Source organism: Anabas testudineus, chromosome 23, assembly GCF_900324465.2.
Source record: "Anabas testudineus chromosome 23, fAnaTes1.2, whole genome shotgun sequence".
Lineage (NCBI taxonomy): Eukaryota > Metazoa > Chordata > Actinopteri > Anabantiformes > Anabantidae > Anabas > Anabas testudineus.
This window is the reverse complement of record NC_046631.1, coordinates 8739087-8752998: the sequence shown is the minus strand read 5'-3', so window position 1 is coordinate 8752998 and position 13912 is coordinate 8739087. Positions and strand designations below refer to the sequence as shown.

The window sequence follows — 13912 nt, the reverse complement described above, 5'->3', positions numbered from 1 at the left end:
TATTTCTGTAGGGGAGAAAATGTTTGACATTGACAGCGGCAGGAACGCACCTCTCCATGCCCCACCTTCAGAACACTACACCATTGTCTTCAATACCTTTGTAATGATGCAGCTTTTCAATGAGATCAATGCCCGAAAGATCCATGGTGAAAGGAATGTCTTTGACGGCATTTTCAACAACCCTATCTTCTGTAGTATTGTTTTTGGCACTTTCATCATCCAGGTACAGTAGACTCGAGGCTGCCTAACTGTTTCATCTTTGGGTAAATGTGCTTGTACTTCTTTTAATACATGAAAGTAAATTTTCTGTTCTACAAGACTTCATCCTCTAAAATATTAAATGTAAAAGTTTGCTCTCTAATTAATTACTGTCTCCCTGCTTCTCTAGATTGTCATAGTGCAGTTCGGAGGGAAACCGTTCAGCTGCGTGTCTCTGTCCATTGACCAGTGGCTGTGGTGCACTTTCTTAGGCTTTGGCTCTCTGCTATGGGGACAGGTATGATGAGATGATACAGCTGAGCTTTATGTACTGTTAGATTACAAAAATGTGAGGTGACACTGCCCCCTTGTGTTGGAAATGGCTTAGTGGGTGTCTTATGGTGGCAAGGCATGTCACGGTATGTTCTACTGCTGTGGATTAATGGGTATACTCTCACTACTTGCAGTGAATATCAGTTTTGAACAAATCCTATGGTGTAGTTAAGTACATAGCTTTAGTCAATCTTACTTTTTTTTACATGAATACACTGATCACAATGTACTCCGTACGTTGATGATGTCTTCTTTTTTCTATAACTATAACCAACCTAAATCTCCATTGATAAATCAAGGAATCTGTTTTACCTTGTATAAGTGCCTGCTTTAGATTATTATGCTTACTATTGTTCTGGTGAAGCTGCAGTTAAAAGGAACAGCATGGCTATAATTTGTGAGATATTGCTCTCAGCTGTTGTGGACAGTAGCAGATATTCACAATGAGTGTTCAATGTTGTTTGTTCTCACTGCCCACTCTCATTGTACACAGCAGTGCACGTAATATGTCATTATCCTCACTCGTCATCTTAGAAAGAATGGCAATATCAGCGTTACTTGACAAGATACAGATAAACAAGGCTGTGCCAAGTGTGTGTGTTCCTTAGTAGCTGAAGAATTGAAAAAGGTGGTCGTGTTGTAAGAGGACCAAGATTATTGGTACCACTGGTGTCTTAATGATGCTTAACATCAGATAGAGAGCTAGCATGTTGGTAGCATTTAACGGGAAAAATACTGAGTGATACTTACAACATCAGCAGCAGCTTTGAGTAACTCATTTCCAAATGTTTTCAAATTGTCCAGGTAATCTCTTCAATACCCACCAGCCGCTTAAAATTCTTGAAAACAGCAGGCCATGGCACCCAGAAGGAGGAGATCCCAGATGAGGAGCTGGAGGAGCTAGAGGACATGGACGAGATCGACCATGCTGAACGGGAGCTTCGTCGAGGCCAGATCCTCTGGTTCCGAGGCCTTAATCGCATCCAGACTCAGGTAACAATCTGCGGACCCTCATGTTTACCACCCAACACTGCACCCAACACCAAGGGAATCCAAAGCCATAAATCCTTTAACTCTCTATTGCTCTTCCAGCTTAAGATCTATGTTTTGTTCTTTCTCTTGGCATTCTTAAAGAATGGCTTGTGCCCTAAAAACAAAAGCCCTTCCTCTAATTTTCAGTTCTGCTTCTGAGCTAAAGCAGGTTCCTATGCCTATTTCTGACCCAGTCTGACTCTATCTGCTAAACAAGACTAGTTTGAAGGTACTGATGAGAAGCAAACCAATTGGATCGGATGGAAAGCACGATAGAACAGCTGAATGTTGACAGAGTATTGGCATGGCTATAGCTGGAAGTATGAAAGGATTCTGCAGAGAAAAGAGTGAAAGTGAAGTCAGATTTCGGAGTCAGAGCTCCCTCCAATCAGTGCCTTTAAACCCAACCACCCCCCCTTTTCCTCTTTCTTCAACTATAATGCCTAAATCCAATTTCTAAGTGACATTTTTCTATGGTTACTGGTGCCTTTTCTTTATTTTTTCTCTCTTTTCTCTCTCCTCTGGCTGTGTTGTGTTTTATTTCCTCTGGGCTTTCTCCTGTCACGCTGTCTGATTCTTTGCAGATGGATGTAGTGAGTGCGTTCCAGAGTGGAACTTCCTTTCAGGGGGCTCTAAGGCGGCAGGCCTCCAACTCCAGCCAACAACAGCACGATGTAACCAATGTTTCTAGCCCTACACATGTAGCCTTTTCTACTACTACCACTACTGCCACTGCCACCAACACCGCTTCTGCCACTGTGGGGTGTGAGTGCGTGTTCTCCTCTAGTGCATGAGACTTTTTATTTCTTCTGTTCTTCTAACATCTTCCTCTTCCACTCTTCTTCTCACCTAACGTTGACACTTTGACTCTCTCATGCTTCTCCTAATGTTCCCTCTGTTTTCTTGGAAAAAAAGAGAAACATACCAAAAATACCACATCTCTCATATTGCTTCGATAACACTGCTGTATATACTGTATATGTACCATGTAACCAGGTCGCTTCTGGCGTCAAGGTGTTTTCTCTGTCATCATGTTTTCTGTTCTGCTTCTGCTTTGGTCTCAGAAGTGAAAATATTGTTCCCGTTATCTCGGGGGGTGATGATGTGCATTTAATATTTGACAAATTACATTCTGGATTGACGGGTCACCACGTTTGTCTGCAGCTGCCTCAGTCTGCTCTGTGCCCCCTGTAGCACCCATGGGTCTGTGTTGCAGCTCTCTGGTTGGGTAAATGTTTTGAGTATATGCCCATGAGCACGATCTTAAAAAAAAAAAAAAAAAAAAAAAAACAGAGAGAGAGACGAACCATGACACGGACCTATGTGAGAAAATCGAAGTGTCAGTGGATGTCTTGTCAGTCAGTTGTGAAATAATGACAGTTTCTTCTCCAGCTGTGGCTCTTTCTGGGACAGCATTTCCTGCGAAGATGTTCCAAATGCACCCTGTAATGGATAATCAGCTTGCATTTTTTTCCCCAGTGTGTTTGGGTGCAAGATTGTGCGTGGGTTTGGATGATCTGCCCTTAGCATCATGCTGCTGGAAGATCAGTGTGTTGAGAACGGATACAGATCATTTAACACTGGTATTTCCAAAGTCTCCCCTCCTGATCGTGGCCTTACAAGGATTGCATGTGTGTTGACAATGACTCTTTTTCTCTTTCAGATCTTCTGAGGCATTTTAAATGTTTAACAGATGCCACAAAAAACCTTAATGGAATAAATGACTCTGCTCTTGAATGTAAACATGTGGGATCTTTCCCAGACACATTAACAGATCCAACGCTGTGTTTCCCTGGTGTAATTTTTTCTTAATGTCTCTGTCTCAGGTGGGATTCCTCTCACATTTTAAGAGCCAGTGGGTGCTTCCATATTAAACTCAAGGCTTTTTCTTTCAGGTGCTCCAGACAAACGTGGACGAGCTTTTCTTGACGTCTTTCTCTGTGTGAATAGTTGTTTATTGCCAGACTGTGTCCATCTTAAATAACCCCAAAAACAAGGAAACCCACTGACTCCCCACATATTCTTCTTTAGATTCTGTGAAATGTGTCATGGGCTATACTCAAAGGTTTACTACCATTGAACACAAGGTAGCGCCGCGCTCTGCATGGGTTCAAAGTCTCTGGTCTCGTTTGTGAGTTTTCTCTCTTTGTGCTGTTTCTTGACTTGTATACCAGCTTGTAGACATGCTTGGCTGCTGCAGCTTTTTTGTTTTTACTCCACAAACATAAGCTACGACTGACCACCCCTTTCTGTCTTTCTCCTTCTGTCTCTAGTCCTCTGCCCACTCTCTCTCTCTGTTTCTGTCTCTGTCTCTCTCTTAACTCTTTTCTAAGCATGTCCAACAGTAAATTCTTGTGTCCAGATTCCTCTTTTTTTCACTTTGGATGTGTTCTTGTCTAAAGAACAACATTCCTCTTATCCCTTGGTTCTCTTTTGCATTTTTAATTAATCAGACGCAGGCCTCTACCAAGTGTTTGGTGATACTATTACGACTGTACTTAACCACATAAAAAAAAAAAATCACACATCACATTAGGTCTGACACCTTTGACACCTTCTGTAATGGTTTGTCTGCACAGTTTTGCAGCCTGATCTTTCAAAGATACTGAAAGCTGATGCCTTCTCTATGAGCACCAGGTTTGGGGCCAGATGAATAAGCTTTAAGTCATTGAAAAATGAAATTTTTGCTATTTCTGTACTTGAGATAAATGTGTAGGGTGACTTGGAGTAACAGGACATGACACACAGAGACTGAATTTAACTTTAAAGATTATTGGCTGCTCACGTTCACACTTTTTAGCTACACTAGTGAGGACTTGGTGAGGTGGTTTTGAAGCTAACATAGCTCAGAATATGGAAAACTTACAATTAACTGTTTTTTAAGTTGTAATGTTACTACTAGAAATAACTGCGCACCTGCACGTGTCTCGGAGAGTTTCCTTCTCAATGATTTTTTTACCCACCAAACTCACCTATCATTGACCCAGTGAAATCTCTGCCCTCGGTTTTTCTGCCGTGCTATAAGAAGGTGTTATAACGAACCACACGTGCGTCATTACTGAATGAGACTAAATGTGTGCTTTTCCCACTCCCTTCTCCCTCCCTCCAGATCCGGGTGGTGAATGCATTCCGCAGCTCCATCTCCCTCTATGAGGGGCTGGAGAAGCCAGAGTCGCGATCATCAATCCACAATTTTATGACCCACCCCGAATTTCGGATAGAGGACTCTGAGCCCCATATTCCCCTCATAGATGACACAGACGCAGAGGACGACGCTCCCACCAAGCGCAACTCCGCCAGCCCCCGCAACGCCACGCCCACGCCACCCTCTCCCTCGCCCGCCACCACTGCAGCCCCCACCACGCCAGTTTCCCCCTCCCCAAACCAGAACAATAACGCTGTGGAAAGCAGTAACCACCTCCTCCCAGAGGGCCCCAAATCAGGAACCCCCTCGGCCCCAGGGAGCCCCCTACACAGCCTGGAGACCTCCCTTTGATCTGACTCCCAGCTCCACACGTCACCGCTCTTTTCTACCTGCCACCAAGGAGCTCAGCAAAAACGAACGAACACTTGGAGAGGAGACGAAAGGCCAGGAGAGCTTGTGTGAGCTTGAGCTGGACTAAAAGAACAGCAAACATTCAGAGGAATGTACAGCTTGGTGTGGATGCTTTGGTCTTCTTTTATTTTTGGTTCTTATTAATACCCCGCTGAAACACGAGGACTCTGTCTCCACCCCTCCCTCCTCGATAACTTTCTGTTTTTCGCGATAAACAAGGGGTGATTATAAACTGATTGAAAGTGACCTGTTTTTATTATTCTGTTATTTTAATTGAGAAGGGGAGGTCCTCCTCCTGGCTTGAAGCTCGTCTGTAAGAATTCTGAAAGAACCTTTAGCTTCTCTTTTATCTGAATGGTGTTGTATATTTATCTCTTTGGCCCTTGCTCATTCAAAACTTATTTCTGCTCCATTGGCTGTTAATATTTTGAGTTATTTATGTTTTTGGAAAAAGCAGGTCTGTTTACAAAGTTTGTAGATACTTTTTTTCTGTTTGTAGGCAAAAGAGCTTCCTGATCTATGATGCAGAAAACTGGGACAGAATATAAAATGAATGAGGATTATTTCAGATACTGCTGTATTTTCAGGAAAAGGGTGTTTCTATTGAAACTTAACTATTTTTGCCTGCAAGTTTTATTTGTTATATATTTGTAGATAAATATAGAACCTTTTAGCCAAATGGTTAAACACTAAGGCTTGTATAGAAACGAGGTCCATCAGGCGTTGGGTTTTTCACAGGCGACGGGACGGGAAAGACAGTTAGGGCCTCTGTCCACTAACATCGCTATAAATATTTACTTCTTCCATTTCTTCGATAGTTTTCATGTGCACAAAACCTTCTGGAGTTTCTGGATTCTCTTTTCATTCATTATGTTGTGTCCAAGGATTTCCATATGTTGAAAGGTTCACTCATTAAAGGGATTTGAGTAGAAATCCGGGCCCGTATTTAGCAAGCATCTCAGAACGACACCTAGAAATCATGCTGAAAAGTTGGACTCGAAAACAAAGTCTTACCTCAGAGTTGGACGGGAGGTCTTTATGAAGCTGTGGTTTTAAAACACTTAAACCAGAAAATTAAAGTGTCTTCTTGCAGTAGTTATTAGTTACATTCAAAAGATGAAGATTATTTCATGAAGGAAAAAGGAAAACTGCTTCACTTGTTGCTATATTATAAGCTAATTTATGCACATAATGGCTATTTGTTTTGTTCCTATTCTCTTTTATTTATTTTTTTTTGCCAAACACATTTAAAGCACTAAAAAGACTCGCAGTTTAACGGCTTTTTTTTGTTTGTTTGTTTGTTTGTTTTGTTAAGACCACTTGCATTCAGACTAGCACTATTGTGACCTGCTCCACCAGTGCACCTATTTATTTTTCAGTTCATGAAGTCTAAATGTGAACGTGCCTTGGCTACAACAATAATACAGACGATGCTTTGTTCAGGAAAGAAATACTGTTACTCCTTCAGCTAAAAGTTAAACCATATCATCCTCATTCTTAACTTTTAGGCCAGTCAGGACTGGTTTCATCCCTCTGGATGCTTGTTAAATACGGACCCTGGTTGATTTTATTTAATTTTTTTAAGAATCGGTGCATTATCTTTTTTTTTTTCTTTTTCTTTTTCAACAGATATTAGCCCCTGCCAATGTACAATGTTGACGTTTGTTTACTCAGGCAAAGCAAAAGTATTTAATTTAAAATAAATCGATAAAGACTTTGTGTATTTAGGTAGTAAAACATTGTCTCGGTTAAAAAGCAAGTGAATTATTTTCATATTTCATTCAATCTTTAAGATCATGCTTTAGCACAAAGGTAATTGTAATCCTCCAAGTTCTGGTTTTACATTTAAGAAAAAAATAAAATCAGGAACTGCGGAGTAAAGGTTTTATTTTATTTATTTTAATTCAACCCTGTCCGTCAGACTCCTTTCACTATGAATAAATGTTGCTGCATTTGATTTGTTTGTAAAATATTTTTGACACCTGATGTACTGGAAACGCTAAACTATTGGATTGTGCATTTTTCAAGAATAAAGCCTAGGCATACACTGGTATCTATCTGCACAGGGTACTTTATTTCATAGCGTTCCTTCGGGGGGGGGGGAAGAATTTTGATACAAATCATAATAATAAAAATATGTACCTTTGTATTTTTATGACAATACTGATTATACCTTTCGTCGTACTAAACCAATTTTGGATGATTTGACACCAATCTCGTTCTATGGGGAGGGTTTTGGCCACTAAAATGTGTGTTGTTCTGGAATATTCTTCTCAGGGTGCAAATGGTGTGAAAGAGAACAGGCCTGTTTTAGTTTGTCCATTACAACACTTGATTAAATGTTTTGGACGGTGCTTGTCGACCACACGGGACGACTCGGGCAGCAGGCTGCAGATTGCTCCTGCAGCCTTCTGACCGCCTTCACCTGAACGGCGGCGGACAGGAGAAGGAGGTGAAAATGTTCAATCACAGCGTTCTCTGAGGAAGTGGCTTGTTTTCCTTGTTTTACAGACGACAAAGCAGCAGCTAGGATTGCAAACAAAGTGAGAAATTGAAATGAAGCAGAATCCATGTGAGGAGTTTGTTCTGTAGCTTCTTCCTGTAATGGGAATGAATGTTTTTCCATCTGTTTTATGGATTATTATTTTTTTATCTTTTAACATTTGGAAATAAAAGTACTTCATGTCTGTTTATCTTGAGCATTTTAAATGGATATCGTGATTGGATTTACATTTGAAACTTGTCGAGTAATGTGTATGGTTTTTAAAAATAAAAAATGTATTTAGCCTAACTGCAGGACCGTGCTCCTCATTTCTCCTTCAGCATTTACAGGAAAAGGCTCGATGGTTTGTGCATGAGTCGTTTCATCCAATACAGAGGATTTCTTTATTAATTAACCTATTTAAATTCTATTTATTTATTTTTGCTTTTTTAATATACTCAAATACTGACGTGTTATTACTGAGAGAAAACATATAGTCTACAAAATAGGATTTAAAAAACACAACAATTCAAACAGAAATACAGCCCATTAGGACAAAAATATATCAGTTTAGTTTTACATGGCCTGTATTTTGACAGACATAAGCAATTTAGAATACTCAAATTTACTTTTCCTCCACTAAAATACTAAAGGGAAATACTTTTTACCCCACTGGATTTCTTTCACAGCTTTAGTTGCTAAGTTACTTTTTAGAGATAAAGATTCTTAATACAAATAAAAGTTGTATTCAGACGACTTCTTCTTCTCTTTCGGTTTTTCCCATCAGGGGTCGCCACAGCGAATCATCCTTTTCCACCTCACTCTATCATGAGCATCTTCTACCCTAACATTAGCCAACCTCATGTCCTCTGTTAAGACATCCATATATCTCCTCTTTGGTCGTCCTCTTGTCCTCCTGCCTGGCAGCTCCATCTCCAACATCCTTCTACCAATATACTCACTATCCCTCCTCTGCACATGTCCGAACCATCTCAGTCTGTACAGTATGTACTCGTTCCTTATTCTGTCTAACCTGGTCACTCCTAAGGAGAACCTCAACATCTTCATCTCTGCTACCTCCATCTCAGCCTCTTGTCTCTTTCTCACTGCTACCGTCTCTAACTCATTGACGATTTAGAGGACACATGGTTAAAATAAACTCCACCTTCAGCAGCTGCTGTTTTTATTCTCTATCTCTACATTTTATAATTATATATAATTATATACTATGAATTTTCTTTACCGTAATTTGATGAAATTTCAGAGATTTGCACATTGGTGATGACGACAGTATCAGATTCTGTACTATTAAAATGTGTCTTCTTAGGAGAGTACTTAATACTCAGTGGTGCTTCTACTTTTTAAAGGCAGGTATTTGCACTAGTACTTTGTAATAGTAGTACTTTGTGTACTTCTACTACCTCAGGAAGTGCGTTACTACTAATCCGGACCAGCAGAGGGCAGCAGACTCTATTCCGGGCCACTACTTCTTCTACTCCTTCAAAGATTGTGTATTAGTGTGATGGATCACTCGTTCTTAGCGTTAACACCAGATGTAGCTATGGCCAATCATTTTGCCAGGATTTCACAGTGTGGGTAGAAAAGTGTAAAGTAAATATGTCCGTATATATCTTCAAAAAATACACTGCACACACAGATCATTATTGATTATATACAATCTTGGGTAAACGGGGATTGGTTTTGTGAAAAACGGAAGCAGGAGCAGAGTGAGCCTCTTCGCTTCCGGTCCGCTCAGTGGCAGTCTATCCTGCAGTAATGGAGCCTGAGCACCGAGCGAAGCTCTGCTAGTGACAGGTCGCACAGTTTCTGTAAGTACTCTGTTCCTGAGCGAGGTAAAGTCTCCACAGCCCAGTTTCAGTGCAGATCAGCATTTGAGCTTTATCTCATCTGAGTGTGAATGTCTGTTTGTGCACCGTTAACGTGACAAACCTCCCGCAGACACCATCATAGGTTTCTGCTGCCTTACCTGCACGCTCACCTGTTCTTGTCTCGTCTTTCCCCCCACGGGACTCCATCTCCCAGAGGCATGAATGCGGCTCCACCACCGCTGAGCTCAAGATGAGAGAGTGGTGGATTCATGTGGGCTTGATCTGCATCCCGCTGGTGGCCGTCTACCTGCACATCCCGCCCCCGCAGCTCTCACCTGCCCTGCAGAAGTGGCACAGTGCGGGACAGGTGTTCTACTTCAGGGGCAGGAAGGTCTTCTACAGAGGTCAGAGTGCAGGTGGAGGATGCAAGAGTGTGTGTGCGTGTGTGCAGATTTCTATTTGCATTAGCCCAGTGATTGATATGGGGTGTGTTGGAGGTCTTACAGCACCTTTCCTGCACCACCTGTTGTTGTAAACATGTCTTGCTCTGTTTTTGTGCCCCCCCCCCACCCCTCAAACCAGACTCTTACGGTGCTCTAGGCAGCTCAGATGTTGTCATTCTGCTCCACGGGTTCCCCACGTCCAGCTACGACTGGAATAAGGTATGCACTGCACACGCTCAGTAGAAAAGTCATTGAGGAAGGTTGCATGTGTTTTTGTTTTTGGGGGGGGGGGGGGGGGCTGCCTCTGTGAGGCCCCCCCCCCCACCAACCAGAGACGAACTTTGTGTCTCTCCTCAGATCTGGGAGCCCCTCACGCAGCGCTTCCATCGAGTGGTTGCTCCGGACTTCCTGGGCTTTGGCTTCAGTGAGAAACCCGTGAGTGACTGGTGAAGAATCCAACAGAATCACTTTAATGAATTTAGTTTTACATTTAAGAGGCTGAGTTCCTGCTCTGAACTCGTTTTCTCCTGTTCCTGAACATCCCAGCGACCACACAAGTACTCCATCTTTGAGCAGGCCAGCGTGGTGGAGGCCCTGGTGGTCCACTTGGGTCTGATCAACCAGCGGGTCAATGTGGTTTCTCATGACTACGGCGACACTGTGGCCCTGGAGCTGCTCTACAGGTGTGTGCACCACACATCAAACAAACTAAACCCAAAGCGGAACATCAAAGCGTCACTCCTTCTCTCTGTGTTTTTCTTTCTCTTGCTCCCAAACCAGAAGTGAACAGAACCGCACTGGTCACCTGACTTTGAACAGCCTGTGTCTTTCTAATGGAGGTACAGTGCACACTGTGTTCTATGTTTTAATGTTGGAGTTCTTTAATAACAACGAGTGGGACTGTTGTGTTGTGAAGGCCACAGACGGTCCTGACACCTTTATTTCCAACAGGGATATTTCCAGAAACGCACTACCCGCGCCTGCTGCAGACTGTGAGTCACCTCCTCACTTTTCTTCTCCTGCTCTTCGACTTGATGATGACGACAGTGAGAGTAGAACTGGATTCATGAGGTTTTTCTTTGTGGTTTTGTCCCCAAAAGCTTCTGAAGGACTCCAGTTTTCTGGCCCCAGTTCTGACACGTCTCACAAACTATATGATGTTCCAAAAGGGGTAAGCAGAGCCGGACTTCGGCTGTTCAGTGAGACAAACACCAGTGTCTGAAGTGAAGTTGTGTGTCTCGCTGTTTTGGTTTCTGTGTTCAGGATTGGAGAAGTGTTTGGTCCGTACACACAGCCCACTGACGCCGAGTTCTGGGACATGTGGACGGGTTTACGCTACAATGATGGGAACCTGGTTCTGGACAGGTGTGTGTGTGTATGTGTGTGTGTGTTTCCTTATTACTGCTCCTCTCTGCTCACTCTCTCTCTCTCTCTCTCTCTCTCTCAGTATTCTGCGGTACATCAACCAGAGGTTAAAACACCGGGAGCGCTGGGTGGGCGCGCTCACTTCCACCTTAGTCCCACGTGAGTACACGGTCTCATCCGACCTCCCAGTGTGCATGTGAAGAAATCTGTGTTGGACAAACACTTTGTTAAGGTGCATTAACCCAGCAGCTCCGACCGGAGACCTGCTCGCATTAAGCTGCTTACGCTGTGAGGGGCAGACTTGTGGGTGGGTGGGGGTTGCTCCTGGTATTGTTAGCGTTTAGCTCCAACCAGCAGGTGTGAACTACATTAAATGCACATATTTTAATTTTTTAAAATGGATTTAAAGCTCATTTCTTCCTGTTCTTAACGTCAGACTTCCATCTTGTCTTACAGTGCACATGATCTATGGACCCCTGGACCCGGTCAACCCTCATCCCCAGTTCATCCGTCTTTACCAGTGAGTGCCCCCGCCCTCCATTTGTTAAACCCAGTTCAGCTTATCTGTAATGCACGTCCTCTCCTGACAGATTTTTTTTTTTTGCTGATAAACTTGTATTATCTTTAGAAGCTCTGTGTTTGACTATGTGGGTGATTAACTGATTAACCTGAGTTTACAAAATATGTTTTTAATTTTTTTTATTGTTTTTTTTTATTAAAACTCTCTTTTTACTTTTTTTTTTTTTTTGGGGACTCCCATTTTGTGAATTGTGCCAAAAGGCTCCTCAACCTGTATCATAGTGTGAAGGAGCTGGTGGTGCAGAGGTAGAGAGATGGATTGGAAAGCTGAAGGTTCAGGGTTCAGATCCTGGGTGGTGCAGCAGCTGCAGGGATAGTGATGTTAAAACTTTAAATAAATCTGAAAACAACAACAACAACAAAAAAAAAAGTAACACTTCTCTCTGCTCAACCCCACTTTGTTTGGTTTCCTTTTCCCTCTTCATTTCTTGTGGAGTCTTACAGCTCCTGCAGTCTTGCCCCTCTCCTGTTGAGGTTTCACAGTTCGTGTTCAGGGAATCTCTTCAAGGTTTCAGTGTTTTTCTTCAGGTCGTTCTGTTTGGGAATCTCATTTTGACTGGACTCAGTCTTTCCACCATCTTTCATTAGCGTCATGTAGGAATCTCGTCCGTTTCAGTCTCTCCTCAGAGACTCAGCTTCAGTTTGGGAATCTCATTTTGACTGGACTCAGTCTTTCCACCATCTTTCATTAGCGTCATGTAGGAATCTCATTCGTTTCAGTCTCTCCTCAGAGACTCAGCTTCAGTTTGGGAATCTCATTTTGACTGGACTCAGTCTTTCCACCATCTTTCATTAGCGTCATGTAGGAATCTCGTCCGTTTCAGTCTCTCCTCAGAGACTCAGCTTCAGTTTGGGAATCTCGTTTTGACTGATTCAGTCTTTCTGCCGTCATGTAGGAATCTCGTTCATTTCAGAGTCTCTCCTCAGAGGCTCAGCTCAGTTTTGAACCACCAGTCGCTCATGCATTAGTGGCCATCGTCTTAACCACTTCACCACCATCTTTCACATATAGCTTCAGCTTCAGTTTCTTCTCATGACGCTGCAGGAAACATTCAGAAGAAAAAAATTGCCTAAATGGTTCCAACTGGGATTTGAACTTGTAGCCTGTAGCTGGTTATGACCTCTGACATTTCCTCTGTACTACTGAGGAAACACAGCAGCCAGCTGAACTTGTCTCATCAAAATCAACACACTTTTATTTAAAAGCTCAAACATTTTCACTCAGAGTTTGATTTCCAGTTTACACAGTCTGCTACAGTAAAACGCTGCCTCAGGTATTTCACATAATGCAACATCATGAAACGTTCAAGCAGGTTTGGAGCATTTTAGTAGAGACATGGAGTGAAAATGAAACTGAGGTCATCAGTGGGATTTGAACTCAAACTGTTATAATTTAGAGTGAGCGCCTCAAACCTCTAGGCCACTAAAAGAAGTTGCAGTGTAAACTTATCATACCTTGTGTTTATTACTTGCTTTAAATGACTCAGTTACAATGTCTTAATTTCAATATATATGAATCTCGTCCCTTCAGGCAGCTGGTCCAGAGGTCCACAGTCACCATTTTGGACGAACACATCAGTCACTACCCTCAACTGGAAGATCCCACCGGCTTCCTCAACGCATATTTCAATTTCATTCACTCCTTCTGAAGGGGTAAATGCAACGGCCGTGTTAAGGAATGATAGTTTACCAACGTCATAATCATGTGTGGTGCAAAGTCTAATGATTGTAAGCAGGAGGAATGCTGATAGAGACTGAATCACAGCTGATGGGTTCTTTTACCAGCATCAAACCCTGAGACGTCAGTTACTGCCATAAAATGCGAGCTTAGAAACAAAACTCGTACTTAATGCAACTGACTGACTAATGTGAGGAGGCGTCTGAAGAAGCATGGATAGTGTAATGGGGTTATATGATTATTATTATCATCTGTGGACATCAGTATGATTCCTTCCAGTTTGTTTTTGTTTTGTTGAGTCCTGTAATCAGCCGTCTTCTAAACTCTTCTAAACAAATTTTGGTATGAGTTTCTACATTTCTCTTGATGTTAATGAAAAAATTAAATTTCAACTTTTCTTCAAATAAAACTAGTTTT

The 13912-nt window shown here is 42.2% G+C and overlaps 2 protein-coding genes across 4 annotated transcripts in view; both read left to right on the top strand.

The window, feature by feature from the left end:
* atp2b1a (ATPase plasma membrane Ca2+ transporting 1a) overlaps positions 1 to 7172 on the top strand; it is a 33695-nt gene extending 26523 nt beyond the window's left edge. The window contains exons 18-22 of one of the 2 annotated variants that reach the window (XM_026361691.1): positions 12 to 223; positions 389 to 496; positions 1336 to 1524; positions 2148 to 2237; positions 4673 to 7172. In XM_026361691.1, the coding sequence (XP_026217476.1) occupies positions 12 to 223; positions 389 to 496; positions 1336 to 1524; positions 2148 to 2237; positions 4673 to 5059 (986 nt within the window). In that variant the 3' untranslated portion in view covers positions 5060 to 7172. The remainder of the gene's footprint in view (positions 1 to 11; positions 224 to 388; positions 497 to 1335; positions 1525 to 2147; positions 2238 to 4672) is intronic. The other variant, XM_026361690.1, reaches the window with a different exon arrangement.
* Positions 7173 to 9356: 2184 nt separating this feature from the next.
* mest lies at positions 9357 to 13900 on the top strand. Of its 2 annotated transcripts, none has more exons than XM_026363023.1 (12): positions 9357 to 9430; positions 9645 to 9834; positions 10013 to 10092; positions 10231 to 10308; positions 10420 to 10556; positions 10654 to 10712; positions 10825 to 10865; positions 10974 to 11044; positions 11137 to 11238; positions 11321 to 11397; positions 11695 to 11758; positions 13349 to 13900. In XM_026363023.1, the coding sequence occupies exons 2-12, from the start codon at positions 9681 to 9683 to the stop codon at positions 13464 to 13466; spliced, it is 981 nt and encodes a 326-aa protein (XP_026218808.1). In that variant the 5' UTR covers positions 9357 to 9430; positions 9645 to 9680; the 3' UTR covers positions 13467 to 13900. The 2 variants fall into 2 exon arrangements, with proteins under 2 accessions (XP_026218808.1, XP_026218809.1); XM_026363024.1 differs by having other exon boundaries at positions 9630 to 9834.
* Positions 13901 to 13912: the final 12 nt, after the last annotated feature.

What these genes read in the sequence shown, in the direction of transcription:
- mest (XM_026363023.1), top strand. Translation starts at nt 9,681, where the DNA reads ATGAGAGAGTGGTGGATTCATGTGGGCTTGATCTGCATCCCGCTGGTG. An exon ending in GCCCTGGAGCTGCTCTACAG is followed by an intron (nt 10,557 to 10,653) that starts GTGTGTGCACCA and finishes CTCCCAAACCAG; the next exon opens with AAGTGAACAGAACCGCACTG. An exon ending in CACTTCCACCTTAGTCCCAC is followed by an intron (nt 11,398 to 11,694) that starts GTGAGTACACGG and finishes CTTGTCTTACAG; the next exon opens with TGCACATGATCTATGGACCC.